Raw genomic sequence first — 15,952 nt, 5'->3', positions numbered from 1 at the left:
AAGTAGTCATAAAGGTGAAAAATTAATGAATGCATCTAAGAACAGACTAATAGAGCTTAAGAGGGAAGAATAAACTGAAAGAACACAACACAGAGGAATAAATATATGGAAACTATGATTAAAATGTTAATAAATATTTGGGCCAGAATTCAAAAAAGCAACCTAGTATAGGCATCAGAACAGGCATATAGATAAATGGAACAGAACAGAGAACCCAGAAATCAACCCATGCCTTTATGGTCAACTAATATTTGACAAAGGAGGCAAGAGCATACAATGGGGTAAAGACAATTTCTTCAATAAATGTTGTTGGGAAAATTAGACACATGCATAAAAATGAAACTAGACCAGCAACTTACACCTTATACAAAGAATAAGCTCAGAATGGATAAGACTTAAATGTTAATTACGAAACCATAAAAATTCTAGAAGAAAACCTTGGTAGTAAAATATCAGACATCTTTCGTAGCAATATTTTTGCCGATATGTCTCCTTGGGCAAGGGAAATAATAAACAAGTGGGACTATATCAAACTAAAAAGCTTCTGCACAGCAAAAGCAACCATCAACAAATTGAAAGGGGAACCCACTGTATGGGAGAACATTTTGCCAATGAGATATGTGATAAACGACTTTCTGGTGTTGAGTTGTAGAAGTCCAAATACATAAAGAACTTCTACAACTCTACACCAGGAATGCAATCAAATTAAAAAATGGGTAAAAGACCTAAATAGACATACAAATGGCCAAGAGACATGAAAAAATGCTCAACGTCACTAATCATTAGAGAGATGCAAATTAAAACCACAATGAGATGTCACCTCACACCAGCCAGAATCAACAAATCAACAAATGACAAGTGCTGGCGAGGATGTGCAGAAAAGAGAACCGTAGTGCACTGTTGGTGGGAATGCAGACTGGTGCAGCCACTGTGATCCCACTTCTGGGAATATAATCTACTGAAACACCAATTTGAAAGATTATATGTACCCCTATGTTCACAGCAGTATCATTTACAATAGTCAAGATCTGGAAACAGACCAAATGCCCACCAGTAGATGAGTGGATAAAAAAGCTCTGGTACATGTACACAAGGGAAAACTATGCAGCCATAAAAGAGGAAGTATTACCTTTTGTGAGAGCATGGATGAGTGTTATGGAGAGTGTTATGCTAAGTGAAATAAGTGAAATAAGTCAGTCAGAGAAAGATAAATATCATATGATCTCACAACTTACGAACAAAATAGAAACAGAGGCATGGATACATGGAACAGACTTAAAGCTGTCAGAAGGAAGGGGCTGGGAGGATTAGATGAAAGAAGGTAAAGGGATTTGTCAAAAAAACATATGCATAACCCATGACAAACAATAGTGTAGTGATGGCCAGAGGAAATGGATGGCAGGGGATGGATGGAGGTGGGCAAGGGGGGGATGGGGACATCTGGAAGAGTGTCAACAATAAAAATTTTTAAAAAGCGTGGGCACGCGCGCGTGCACACACACACACACACACACACACACACACACACAGATTCATGGTTTATACTCGGCAATCAGGAAAAGACTACAGCCATAATAGAGATAAACTATATACAAAATCAATCTCAAGTAAATTAAAGATTTAAATGTGAAGGGCAAAATTTCACATACTTTCAGAACTTTTATATGATAATGTAAGAAAATACCCTTCTGGTCTTGGGATAGTAAGACTTTCTTAAAGAAGACATAGGGTAAAAAGTTGACTAATTCCAGCAGCACAAGAATTTAAAACTTCTATATATATATACTGCAAGCACAGTGAAAAGACAAGCACAGATAAGGAGAAGATAACTGTTACTATCTTTAAAAGGATTATTATAAAATATGTATAGTTCTTTTAAATCAATATGAAAAAGATAAATAACTCAATAGAAAAATAGGAGAGTTTAAGAAAATTTGTTCCAGAAAATGGAGAGAAAATTCATAAAAGAGGAATCCCGAATGGCCAAGAAACATGAAAAGATCCTCAATTTCACTTATAATCAAGGAGACACACACAAAAAAAGGTATGGAAAAAATGTACAAGTCTGGTAACATCAAATATTGATTAGTATTTGAGAAAATTATAACTCCATGATTTTGGTGGAAGAATAAAACTTTCATAGAGCAATCTGACAATACTGAGAAGAGTTAAAATTATACATATCTTGCATCCAGTTATTCCACTTCTAGGCATAAACCTAGAGAAATATATATCCAAGGGGAAATTATAAAGGATGTGTACTGCGGCATTTAATTATTTAAAAAAAGACAACTACATTTCCTTCAATATAATAATACATTTTAAAAAGAAATATTTATACAATAAATATAGATGCAGTTGTTTAGATGTACACTGTATCAAAATAAACTTCAAAATTATAATATTGAACAAAAAAATGCAAGTTGCAAATGGATTCCTATAGTATTTTATCACTTTTTAAAAACTTAAAGCATACATTATTTATTATCTGTGGGTGATAGAGTGATAGATATGTAGAAAAGTATAAACATATGCAAACGAGTTCTACAACTGACAGGAACCTTACATACACTAACTGTGAAGGAAGGAGAAGGGGAAAGGATAGAGAGTTGGATCTTGTAATGTTTTGCTTCTTTAAATAAAGAGAGACTTGAAGCAAATAAGGCAAAAATGTAGCATCCTTAAGCTTGGGAGGAGGGCAGAAGCATGTGTTTTATATTACCTATTTTTGCACTTTTTTTGGTATGTTTGAAATAGTTCCTAATTTTAATACGTACTCTCGTTATAGGGCAGGTGGTAGATTACAGGAGAACCAGAATGGGTACAAGAACAGTTACCAGGCTACATTCACAGTATACTTAAGTCATATAAATGTTTGCTTATATATTTAATTTATGAAAACACTTAAATGTGATGCAAGATGTACTACAAGCACATTTTCCCAAACTCACCTGCTCGACCTCTCTATTGAGGGTATCTACCGTTTTAGTGATAAGTTCTAAGTTGAAGGTATTGTTATCTGCCTCTGCTTGCTCAGCCTTATTTTCCAAGTTTTCAGCATCTTCATTGGCTTTTTGGAGTTGGCCCATCTTTTGCCAGTTCTCAGATTCCTGAAAAGCAAATCTTAGGTATTACTTTAAAAGATATAAAATGGCCTGGCCAGGTGGCTCAGTGATTGAGCATTGACCTATGAACCAGTAAGTCAACAGTTCGATTCCCAGTCAGGGCACATGCCTGGGTTGCAGGCTCAGTCCCCAGTGGGGGACGTGCAGAAGGCAGCCAATCAACGATTCTCTCTCATCATTGATGTTTTTCTATCTCTCCCTTTCCCTTCCTCTCTGAAATCAATTAAAAATATATTTTTTTAAAAATGTAAAATGTTCAGTATATAATTAAACATTATTTGTCAGGTCACTGGGAATTTGCTTGCCATGAGAATCACGACCTTGAGCAATCCCACCTACCTACCCTCTCAATTTAGAAAACTGGTCCTCCTGTAATTAACAAAAGGGAGTGGATCAGAATCTGCCCAGGACCTCGATGAATATCTATATATATATAAAAGCCAAGTGACCAGAACAACTGGAACGACCAATGGGCCTGATGGGGGGGGGCCCCCATCGGCCCCCCCATCAACCCCAATCGAGGGCGGAGCCAGCTGACCTCCTGCAGTTTCCCCCCTGGCCGGCCTGGCTGGCCAACCTCCCATGTCCTCTCGCCCCTGTTGGCCCAGCCAGATGGGGGCAGGCCGGCCAGACTCCACCTGTGCACAAATTCATGCACCAGGCCTCTAGTGTCTTTATATTTGCTTCTGCCTTGGCCTAACCGTTTGTATCTATCTGTTCCCTTGTTCCTGACAACATTTTGAGTTGTACCGGCTACAGAGCTTCTGACTGCTTGCATATCTTAAGCATCAACTTCTGATAATTCTCTTGACTTAGTGCATTTCCTGTCTGAAACCTACTTTTCATTCAGTACCCCAGCCTTAATTTTCTTCATCATGGACTGTTCTATGATCCACTTTTGCTCACTGTTCTAAAAACTTGCCTTAAATAGCTCAGAAGTAAAATATCAAATCTATGCCAATAAACACAATTCATAAATATACATCCAGGTATATATATTGGGTATATAATATAGAATCACATTTTTAAAACCTTAAAAGTTCTAACATGACATCTAGACTAAAGTAGAATTTTATTTCTAGAGGAAAACAACTCCACAAATAATATACTGTGTTCAGTAATCATTTTGAGGCTATATTTAAAAACATATTTTAGTAGCATTTTATAACTTTGCTAAATAATTTAAAAGGCACTAGATCTCCTTCTTTCCCACCTGTTAATAAACAGTGCATTTCTCTATCAAAAACAGTGGTCTAAATAAAATAACCAAACAACGTCCCACTCTGTAAGGCTTTCAAAACAGATTTAAATTCTCACAAACATAATAAATCACGAGTCGGGCTGAAATTCAGTTAATATCGCCACCTTGTGACCTGATGTACCGTGACTAATGTGAAAGACCTCTGCAGACTGTTAGTAAGTTAACAAGCCAAGCTACTGTTTTGGCTCTCAAGATGCAGATACTCCAAATGTGCCAGTAGGGATCTGATGGGTATTTTCCATTTTACTTAAAATTATAGTTGTATACAGAGTATGTACTTGGGAGGCACATGATACAATATACATAAAATAAATTTAACCCATGTCTATCTTTACTCTCTTTAAATTTCTGTAGCACTTATTATTTAGGTCATTTTCTTAAAATGGCCTTATAACTTTATGTAATTAGGTATGGATGTACAGTCTCCCCAATAACAACTAGGATTTCTCAAAGATAGGAACTCATTTTTATATTAAATTTAGTTTTGTGACTAGGTGATATAGGTTCAAAGTTCAAGTGATGAAAAATAATTGCCATAAAACATCTCTCCTGTCCTTTAACCATTTTGTGCCCCTTCCTTGTGGCAACTAAGAAGCCATACTTTATCCTTTCTTTGTATCTGTTCAAAGCAGCCAGAGCAGTCTGGGGTCCAAGATAGGCAACAACATAAAAAAAGTGAAACTGCTTTTTGGTCTTCTCCAATTCTCTCCTCCTTCAAGATGTCTTTGCTTCTTTCTGCACATATATAGTGAACCCATAATTGTCAACCTGTCATTGTCAACACTAAAATATGCTATGCATTAAAGGAAGGCTTGATTCAGCTCTCCCCATGAGTAGAACTGATCAATAACTGTAGTGAAAACTCTTAGGGTGTCATTAGCAAAGAGGGGAAAAATATATACATACTTCAGACTTTAATATATTTTTTAGCTTGTTAACCTCCAAATTAGTATCTTGGACCTTCAGTTTTATATCATTAAGTTCATTATGTGTATCATTCAATTGTTTAGACAGTGCCTATGAAAAAAAGATAGCTGGATTTAAAAAAAATTTAAATAGCTTTATATCAAATACATCATAAATAAATTTTAAAATATTTATTATAATATGAAAAGTTACAGTTAATATACCTACTATGTAAAGTGCATATAAAAAGTGAGAAAATATGAATCCAAACAGTAAATGGGCAAAGAACCCAAACAGATAATTCACAAAAAGGAAGCACAAGTGGATAATACTTTAAAAAGTTAAAAGAAATGTACTAGTAATCTAATTAAGACAATGCTAATAAAGACAATGATATAGTATTTTGTCTATCAAATTAGCAAGGATTTAAAGCTATTCTGTTATACAAGGAATGGACATTTCCATTATCATTGGAGTAAACAAATTTACAAGAAGCAAATGTGTGATCTGCTATCTGATGATATATCAAGAGACATTTTGAAGTGCTAATAAAAACAAGAAAGTCAAATATCTTGCTTTTTGTTGCAGATGGGAGATGGATACATGCATATTTATTACATTTGAAAATATCCACCTAGTTAAAAAAACATTTCATAAGCTTTGATTCAGTTTGAAATTAAATCTAATAAAATTTAATAAAAAGGAATGTTCATTAGGCATTATTTGTTATATTAACAATATTTTTTCACATTAAGTGAATGATGCAGAAAATAATAGTATCTACCTAATGGTATAACCACAAAGAACATTATATCTCTATGAAAAATGTTGGAATAATTTTTAATACAGAGAAAAATATCCATCTATAATTAGTGAAGAAAAATCAGCATAAAGCACTAAAAATACATCATCCCAATTTGTTAAAAATTGTGTATTGAGGGTGAAATTTTTTAAGGTTTCTGTTTTCCAAATCTGTGAGATGGGTTCTTAATCTGTGGTCAACAGAGGGATCCATCTTCTACCCTTGGGCCTATGACCCAAACAAAGGAAAAAAGTGCTCTTGAACATATGAAACTTGTTGTGATACTAATTTTGTTCTGATTACAAAAAATGTTTATAAAATGTTAACAAAGCAGGAAAGTGATTATAATATTATAGTAAGCTAACAAGAGCCTACAAAATATTTATCAACTGATTATGCTAGACTCTCTAATAAGTGCTTTCTATACATATTCTCATTTACTCTCCATTTTTACAGATGATGTACTAAAATTCAGAGAAGTTAAATGAGGCAGGGGGATTCAAAGTCATATGAGTCTTAAACTTTTCACTCTACTGCCTCCCTATGAACCAGGAGGTCACGGTTCGATTCCTGGTCAGGGCACATGCCCCAGTTGCGGGCTCAATCCCCAGTGTGGGGCATGTGGGCAGCAGCTGATTATTCTCTCTCATCATTGATGTTTCCATATCTCTCTCTCTCTCTCTCTCTCTCTCTCTCTCTCTCTCTCTCTCTCTCTCTCTCCCTCTCCTCCCTCCCTCCCTTCCTCTCTGAAATCAATAAAAATATATTTAAAAAATAAAAAGCACAGACTTTTATGATGCAAACTAAACATATTGAGAGTGATAGCAAACTGGGGGAATCATTGGGACTGAAGAATTTTCAGAGGGGAAGAAAGCTTCCAAATAAAATTTGACCACTTTAGTGGTCAAATTTAAATAATGATACTGGAAATGAGAACTGTAGATAAAGTGCATTGGCTTAGAGAGGAAGTGACTAATTATAAAAGAAATTTTCCTGAAAAGAATTACAGTGCTAAAGAGAATCAAAAAATGTGGCATAGTTCATGCACTCATACTTAAACAGAATAATAGTCTATCAAATAAATCTATGATTTTCTGAAAAGTTTCTTGCCCTAACCGGTTTGGCTCAGTGGATAGAGCGTTGGCCTGCGGACTCAAGAGTACCAGGTTTGATTCTGGTCAAGGCACATGGTTGGTTGTGGGCACATCCCCAGTAGGGGGTGTGAAGGAGGCAGCTGATCAATGTTTCTCTCTCATCAATGTTTCTAACTCTCTCTCCCTCTCCCTTCCTCTCTGTAAAAAATCAAAATATATATATTTTTTAAAAGTTTAAGATTTTTATCTTCATTTGTTGAGTACTTCTAAGGTTTACTACAAATCCATTATATCTCCTGTTCCCTCTTATCCTTAATATGTAACACTTTATGTCTGAGAATCTCATTTAGAAATTATGTTTCATATTGTGTGGTAAAGGTAAAAAATGGCTGGCTGCAAAGCCTGAGCTTTTCTAAAGAATGAAAGGAGAACCGAGCCTCAGAAGTAATATCTATTTTCTTGGAGAAAAAGATACTAGAAACAAATATACCTTGTTTTCTTTTTTAGCTTTAGAAAACTGTTCTTGGAGATTGTCATTCTCACGAGCCAAGATCTCTCTTTTCCTGGCAATCTGAGTCAGTTTATCATTTGTTTCATCCAACTGCTGGCGCATCCTGGAAATGTCTTGTTTACGCTTAATTAGCGCTTCAGTAGACTGCCTATTGCACAAATCAAATAGTACATAAGGAGACATTTTACCAAAACAGAACAACAAATTCTCACATGACAGAAGGACAATTAGCAAGAAAACATTTGAAGAAGTTTTAAACATTTAAATTTATAGGAATTAAATACTGCAAAGATAGTGCATTGGAGCTTCTCTATGTTGCCAACATTTCACAATGAAAAAAAGGATGCTAAATACACATAATAGTCAATGACTAGCTACGTATTTAAAAACTTGTGACATTCAAATATAAGAAAGCTTTCATCCTACTTCTAGCTGCCATGGCTTAGTCTCCTTTGCAGGTTCCTCTTCCTCTGCCCTCTTAAAACTTAATAGTTCTGAGAGCTTAACTCTCAGCCTTCTGATTCGTCTTACTCTAACCTTCGTTCAGACAAATACTACCCATATCCATGGCTCCCAAACCCATCTATACCCAGATGACTCTAAAATCATTACCTCCAGCCTCAGCCTCTTCCTTAGACTCCAGACTCATATTTAACTGCTTCCAAGACATATCTACAGGTGTCTTGTAATTCAGAGAAAAATCATCTTTTTCCATACTTTCTACATGTCCAGTATTCATTCCCAGTCCCAAACCTGGCATTATCCTAGATTTTCTTCCTCGCAAGCATTTTACCCATCTCGCAACTTCCCAACCCCAATCTATCATCATTCTTCATCGTGGGTAATCTTTCTAATGCAAAAATCTCCTCAAAATTCTTTTATGAATTCTTATTTCCCAAAGGATAAAATCAAGACTTGTCTGTCTGTAACACAGGCCTCTGTGTTTAGCCTTTCCTCCCTTCACATCTCCTCTCACACTCTGGGTTCCAACACTCACCTATTTGTTATTCAAGAGGCTCCTGAACATTATCTGTGGTTCTTTATGGTTTTTTTTTTTGCTATCTTTTCTACCTTAAATGTGCTTTCCTTCCCGTTCCTTGGCAAACACCATATCCTTTTTTTACTTCCCTACACATACTTAGGCCTCCTTCCAATATTAGAAAGTTATAAACTCTATACATAACACTAAACCCTTTGTTTTTTACTATCGTTTGCCTAGAGCAAAAATAGTACTTTGCTCCTAATAAATACCCAAATTCTTATTGAATAAGTGGTTTACCTTGATGCATGTTTTGTCTCAGGGATAATATTCTTCATGCCTGAAATGGCCTTTTCCTTGAAAAGTAATATAAGTATGAAATAAAAGATTATCTTAAACTGTTATTTCAGTTTAAAACATTTATAGAAAACAGTGTTGGAATTGCCTTCAGAGTCAGTTTATGAACTAGAAAGGAGTATCAACATTTCCCTGCCTTTTTGGCACCCCTTTTATGTTGTTTGAACAACAAAAACTGAGGGATGGAGTTGATCATCCAGCTTTTTTTACCAGCTCTATATGGTATATATGGTCAATGGCTAAGGATGTTGTGAAATGTGCATCTAGTTCTGAACACAATTACAAAGGCAGTTTTAATGGAATAAACATATTGACTCCCATGATGGCTACTGGAGGTATAAGTTCTGGTGTGCTTTTAAAAAAAAATCAGTCTCACTGCTTTGTTATCATGCTTCACATTTTGATATTTGAATTAGTTATTGTCAGTGAATGTTAATCACAAACTGATGGGAAGTAACACATATTTCTTAAAGACTACCCTGAAATATTTCAAAATCAGATTTTGTTTCAGCTCTCTAGGAAAAAAAAAGATTTGAGAGAATTATATTATTTGATTAAGATTCAAGAGCAAACATTTCTTTTAAAGCACAGTTCTCAGAACATACTTTCATTGCCAAACTCTCTCCACGGGATGCAATATTCTCGGATTTTTTATCCAAGCATGCTTGAGGGACTTCCTTTTCTTTGGCCAGATCACTGAAGGCTGCACCAAGAGTGCTAATGTCTTCTTGCCGGGCAATAGTTCGCCTTGTAAAATTATCTAAATATGTAATCATAAAGGCATTTTTAAAATCAAGATCATTTTTTCCATTTCAAGCAGATTGAAATATTTTTCAAAGTAAGTTCTGCTATATTATATTCAATGACTAAAAATAAGTACTGTATTCCAAATAAAAACATGGCTTTTATTGTCCGTGATTAAAAACCAAGATGAATCAGGAAATTCTAAATGACTCATAAATGTAAAAGCACAACTAATACATTTGACTAAGAACAGCAAAGGAAAGCTCTATATTTCAAATTCTTAAAGTAGATTTACATGTGCGGTGGGGAGAGTACAGGATGATGTTGGGTGGAATACTAAAACAACCATTCCCCCCCTAACTCCCCTCCCCTCTAGACTAGAATCACTGCTGCATATAAGTTGGTAACTAATAGATCTTAATAAAATATTCAATTATGTTATCTTCAGAATCAAATATCTTCTAATATTCTGATTTTCCAAATTTTTCTGAATTTTTTTCTAAAAATTCCTAGAAAGAAAAAAATACCATCCCAGGACGTCTGATTTGATTTGTGAAAACACTGGCAAGCCAATGTCAATGCTGAAGGCTTAAATTATAGGTATATCATTTAGTGGTTTTCAAGCTGTGTTTTCTCAACCAGCACTATCAGCATCATGGGAACCCCAGCCCTACTGAATGACAAATTCTGAGTGGGCAGAGCAATTATGTTTTAACAAGCACCCCTCGCACATGATTCTAATGCACAACACAGCTTGAGAACCACTTGAGCAAAATGGTAAAGATACAAAAACCTTGTCCATGTCCTACTCCAGGAGCCTGGCTCAGTGTCTGTGCTAGCTCTCCAGGGATTCTGACACACACCGAAGCTTACTGGGAGAACCACTGGTCTAGAGTTCTACCAGGGAAGCTCTGCTAGACTAGGCCTCTAGGCTAACCCTGCCCACAGCCATCCAGTGCAGTACTAGAGAGGCAGTATCATATACCAAGAGGATGACCTATATAGTACCTGAGACTATATCAATTTCCTTTTCCAGGAAGTACTATCTTTCAGGCAAACCACATGTTTTGAGTGTTCAGATATCCGAGTTCATTCCCACTGACATAAGATAAATACATAAATGAAAGCTCTGAAACAGCTCTAGTACCTCCTAGCTTTAAAAAAAAAAATCCTCAATCTTACATACCACTCAAGCTACACCCCATTTTTCTGCTACTCTTAGTAGCCAAACTTTTTAAGAGACTCTACTCTCTACTTCCTCATTTCCCAGTCATTCCTCAACCTATTCCATCTTCCACATCCAACACGCTATTTAAACTTTGTGGGTGTTACCAAAACCTCCAATGTGGCAAATCTAATCAACATTTTTTCATCCTTGTCTTACTTTGCTTCTCAAAAGCATCTGATAATTGACACTACCCTCCTTTTTAAAACACTTTGCTCTCTTGCCTCCCAAAATAACACTCACTCATGGGTTTTCTTCCTACTTTTTGGCTTCTTACTCAATCCTGGATCCTCTTAAATGTTCCCTCTGTTTTAAAATGGGCTCTTTTATAGTCCTAATCAAAACTTTACTTTACAGTTATAAAAATATTATATTATAACCATATTTTCAGAGATCATTGTTAAGAAACATAAATATAAGACTTTATAAAATATTTTCTCTATAAGTTCAAGTAATATCATAGATATAGCCAAATATATGTACACTTTCCACCAAAAGTAATACATATGTGTGCTGTTTCATTACAACTATGAACAAGCCACAGTATCATACAAAAACTTGTAAATTTAAGTGTTATGCATATTTTAATGTAATCACACTATAAATTCAACATTGAATCCTGATTTTTTTACCTACAATTAATATTTAAGAATTTTAAGTCAGAAATTATAAACTGTTGTTGCTTCATTTAGTTATTTTCTCATTGAGAAATATGAAGCCATATCTAAGTATTTAAGGTCCTAAATCTAAGTAAAAAGTTTACTATCAATGAAAAACGTATTTCCATGATTGACTCAAAAACTTTTAATTTAAGGGCCTACTTCCAAGTTTATCTATGTTATAAATGAATAAAACATTTTTCTATCAGACTTAAAGAAAAAGTAATATTAGGAAAAAAATAACTCACCGAATTTTTCATTCAAGCTCATAATTTTCCCTGGAGTAGGCTGTAGCTCATATTTTTTCTTAGCAAGGTATCGCTGAGTATTAGAAAGATCTTTTTCTGTATTTTCATATAAAAGTCTGTAAATATTTTAATAATAAAACTAATTCTGAAATTTTTATGTTTCATCAATCTCAGTGTATTTAAATCTAAAACTTTTAAGAACAGTAAACATTTTCCTTTTAATATTTTCATAAAACCACATGTGCTCTGACCTGGAATCAAACCAGTGACCCCTTGGTGGATGGTACAATGCTCACCAACTGAACCACACTGGCGAGGCAAATCCCAATTTTTTTAAAGCTCCTCATTTGACTCCAATGTGCAGCCAAGGATTATAATAAGTGCCTCCTAATGCTTAACCCAGTGGGGCAACAAGCAAAAAGTGACAGTGACTGCAACTTAATATTATCTTTCCCATCTTAGGGTTCTTCAGTCCCCCATACTGTGAAGTTAATGTGATTGACACAATGATTACCCCTCAAAACACTGCTTGACATAATATCTTATCTCCATGGAGAAAATATGTTCATAGACTAAAATCTTAAGACATCTGAAATACCAGCTATTTAAACACACACACAGATTATAGAATGCAACAGCAGATATATTAGAATACATTAAAAAGTTGAATGCAACAGCAGATATATTAGAATACATTAAAAAATTAAATTAGACTAGTAAACATATTAAAAGATGAATATTAACAATGTGAAAAAAGAACCAAGGAAAAAATATATAAGTATGAAATAAGTATGAGAAATGTAGTAGTTGAAATAAAAAATATACACATGTAAATAGCAGAATATATATATATGTGTGTGTGTATATATATATACACACATATATATGTATGTATGTATGTGTGTGTGTATATATACACACATATATATGTATGACTACAGCTAAGATCACAATATTGAAAGATTGACTGCTTTCCTCCAAAGATCAATAACTAAACAAAGATGACTGTTCTCATCTTTCTATTCAACATTATACCAGAAATTATAGCCACTGCAATAAGACAAGATTGGATACTCACATTGGAAAAGAAGAAGTAAAATTCTCTTTATTCATGGGCAACATGATAATCTACGTAAAAAACTATCTACATAATTTTTGTATAATCTACAAAAAAACTATGATAATAAAAGCATAATATGCTAATTAGACCAGATGTCCTTATGGACGAAGCTGGGGCTGTGAGGGAAGCCTGGGTCCCAGGTGCCTGCCTGTGGCTGGAGGGAAGCCGGTGCCAGCAGCCAGGGGAAGGAAGGCCTACTCTTGCAAGAATTTTGTGCATCGGGCCTCTAGTCTTAAATAATATGAGTTTAGCAAGATTGAAAAATACAAGAGCAATATACAAAAGTAAACTTTAGTTCTATATACTAGCAAAAAGCAATAGGAAACTTAAATTTATAATAGCATTAAAATATGAATATTTAGGTGTAAATATAACAAAGGGTGTGCAATATTTATATACTGAATATTTATAAAACACTGCTGAGAGAAATTTTTAAAGACCTAAATAAATGGAGAGATATTCTGTTTTTATGGATCAAAAGCTCAATATGTTCAACAATTCTTCCAAAATTTATCTATAGGTTCAACATAATTCTAATCAAAATCCCAATAAACATTTTGTAGATAAATGGTTCTAATAAAGATGATTCTAAAATTTATATGGAAATGTGAAGGGCCTAGGACAGTCAAAACAATTTTAAAATGGAATAAAGTTAGAAGACTTACAGACTTAAAGTAAGACTTCAAGACTTACTATAAAGCTTCAATTATCAAGACAGAGTGGTATCAGCATAAAGATGGAAAAACAGATCAATGAAACAGTATAGAGTTCAGAAATAGACTTACACATATATGGTCAGTCAATTTTTCACTAAGATGCCAAGGCAATTTAAAGGGTGAATGGATAATCTTAACAAGTAAGAAGCAATGGATACCCATATACAAAACAAACCTCTACTTTTAATCTCAGACCTTACATAAATATTACTTCAAAAAGGTTCATAGACATAAATGTAAGAGCTGAAACTATAAAATTGTTAGAACAAAACAATAAAACAGTTTATGGTTTCTTTAAAAGTTAAACATATATCCATCATATGGCTTAGTTATTCTATCTACTCTTAGGTATTTATCCAAGAGAAATAAAAACTTACACCCATACAAAGACTCATATAGGAACATTCATAACAGTTTTACTTGTTTTAGCCCCAAATTGCAAACTACCCATACCATGGGATATTACTCAATGATAAACAGAAACAAACTTTTGATTATATCTGACATGAATAAATCTCAAAATAGTTATGGTGAATAAAAGTAGCGTGACAAAAGAATATATACTATAGGATTTCACTTATATAACACTTTTCAAAATACAAATTTCTATGACAGAAGCAAATCAATGTTTGCCTAGGGATTAGCAAGGTATGGGAGAGATTACAGAAGGGCATGAGAAACTTTTAAGAGCAATGGTTAGGGCCATTATCCTGATTGTGGTGATGGTTTCACATACATATGTCAAAACTGACCAAACGGAACACTTTAATTATGTGCAGTTTGCACTAGCTGGTTTAGCTCAATGGACAGAGCATCGGTCCACACACTAAAGGGTCACAGGTTCAATTCCGATCAAGGGCATGTACCTCGGTTGCAGGCTTAATCCCCGACCCAGGTCTGGGCACCTGCGGGAGTCAACCAATCCATGGGTCTCTCTCACATTGACATTTCCCCCCTCCCTTCCACTCCCTCTGAAAATGAATTCAATGGAAAAATATCCTTGGATGAGAATTAACAAAAAACAAATAAATTTGAAATGTATTGTCAAATATACTTCAATAATACTATTAAAAACAAATGTACACCGCCCTGGCTGGTTTGGCTCAGTGGAGTGTCGGCCTGTGGACTGAAGGGTCCCAGGTTGGATTCTGGACATGGGCACATGTGCAGGTTGCAGGCTCGATCCCCAGTGAGAGGCGTGCAGGAGGCAGCCGGTCAATGATTCTCTCTCATCATTGATGTTTCTATCACTCTCTCCCTTCATCTCTGAAATCAATAAAAATATATTTTAAAAAATATGTTTATACTTAAATTTAAAAAACATACCAAAAAAACAAATATACACCAAAAAATCTCCAATTATATATCTATCTGTTAAAATATTTTAATAAACTACTAAAAGGCTTTTGAAAAACCTCTAATGACATGGGAAAATGCTTACTGTATACAATTAAGTGAAATCGCTTAAATATATCACTCAATATGATGTCAATTACATAGAAAGCCTATATACATAGAGATAAAAATATCTCTGATTAGAAACAGATCTACATTTTAAAAAGTTTTCCCTGGGTTATGGAATCGTGTGTGATTTAAATTTTCTTTAGTTTTCTCTATTTTCCAAAGTTTTTTTTGTTAAGGTTGTTTTATTTTATTACTTTTTAAATTTTACCTAAGATTGCAATATCCTTTTAAGCAGCAATTAAAAATAAATGAAGGGAAGAAGTTGAGTAAATTTCTATCCTGATAGTGATTCCAATGTATGCATCACAGACCCTTGAAAGATCAAAGAGAAGACTCCAGGAACTCATGTAAACCAAGTATTCTCTGTAACTTGTTTCACATTCACATTAATTACTATTTTTCAAATGTTCATAGATGCACTGAAATTCAACCTTACTGAATCTATAGAAATTCTATTTTTCACATCAACAGATACTAAAAGTTAAAAAAAAAAAAACCACTAGCATGGAGGTCTTCAAAAACTTATTCACTTACACTTATTGCCTGGAAATTCTTCTGCTACCATATCAGTATGTAGGAAGTGCTAAGCACAGTACTTGACATTCAGTTAATAAATTCCATTACATGTTCCTATTTCTCTATGACTTTTTATTATATTCTAAACCACACCTTTACTAAACTACTGTAAAACCTATGCTTTGTCTTCTTACACTGTTCAGACCACAGAGCATAGTTTAAGTG

The 15,952-nt window shown here is 34.4% G+C and overlaps 1 protein-coding gene across 7 annotated transcripts in view; it reads right to left on the bottom strand.

Annotated features, from left to right (window-relative positions):
- The window catches only part of LOC103304230 (testis-specific gene 10 protein-like), a 69,113-nt gene that overhangs the window by 35,768 nt on the left and 17,393 nt on the right, over positions 1–15,952 (bottom strand). For all 7 annotated transcript variants that reach the window (XM_054712217.1, XM_054712218.1, XM_054712219.1 and 4 more), the window contains 6 exons: positions 11,912–12,027; positions 9,641–9,795; positions 8,979–9,034; positions 7,679–7,847; positions 5,293–5,403; positions 2,952–3,110 (listed from right to left, as the gene is read on the bottom strand). In XM_054712217.1, coding sequence (XP_054568192.1) covers positions 2,952–3,110; positions 5,293–5,403; positions 7,679–7,847; positions 8,979–9,034; positions 9,641–9,795; positions 11,912–12,027 — 766 coding nt within the window. The remainder of the gene's footprint in view (positions 1–2,951; positions 3,111–5,292; positions 5,404–7,678; positions 7,848–8,978; positions 9,035–9,640; positions 9,796–11,911; positions 12,028–15,952) is intronic.

Source organism: Eptesicus fuscus, chromosome 22 (assembly GCF_027574615.1).
Source record: "Eptesicus fuscus isolate TK198812 chromosome 22, DD_ASM_mEF_20220401, whole genome shotgun sequence".
Taxonomy (NCBI): Eukaryota; Metazoa; Chordata; class Mammalia; order Chiroptera; family Vespertilionidae; genus Eptesicus; species Eptesicus fuscus.
Note: the sequence above shows the minus strand (reverse complement) of the source record. Positions and strands in the feature narration are given on the sequence as shown.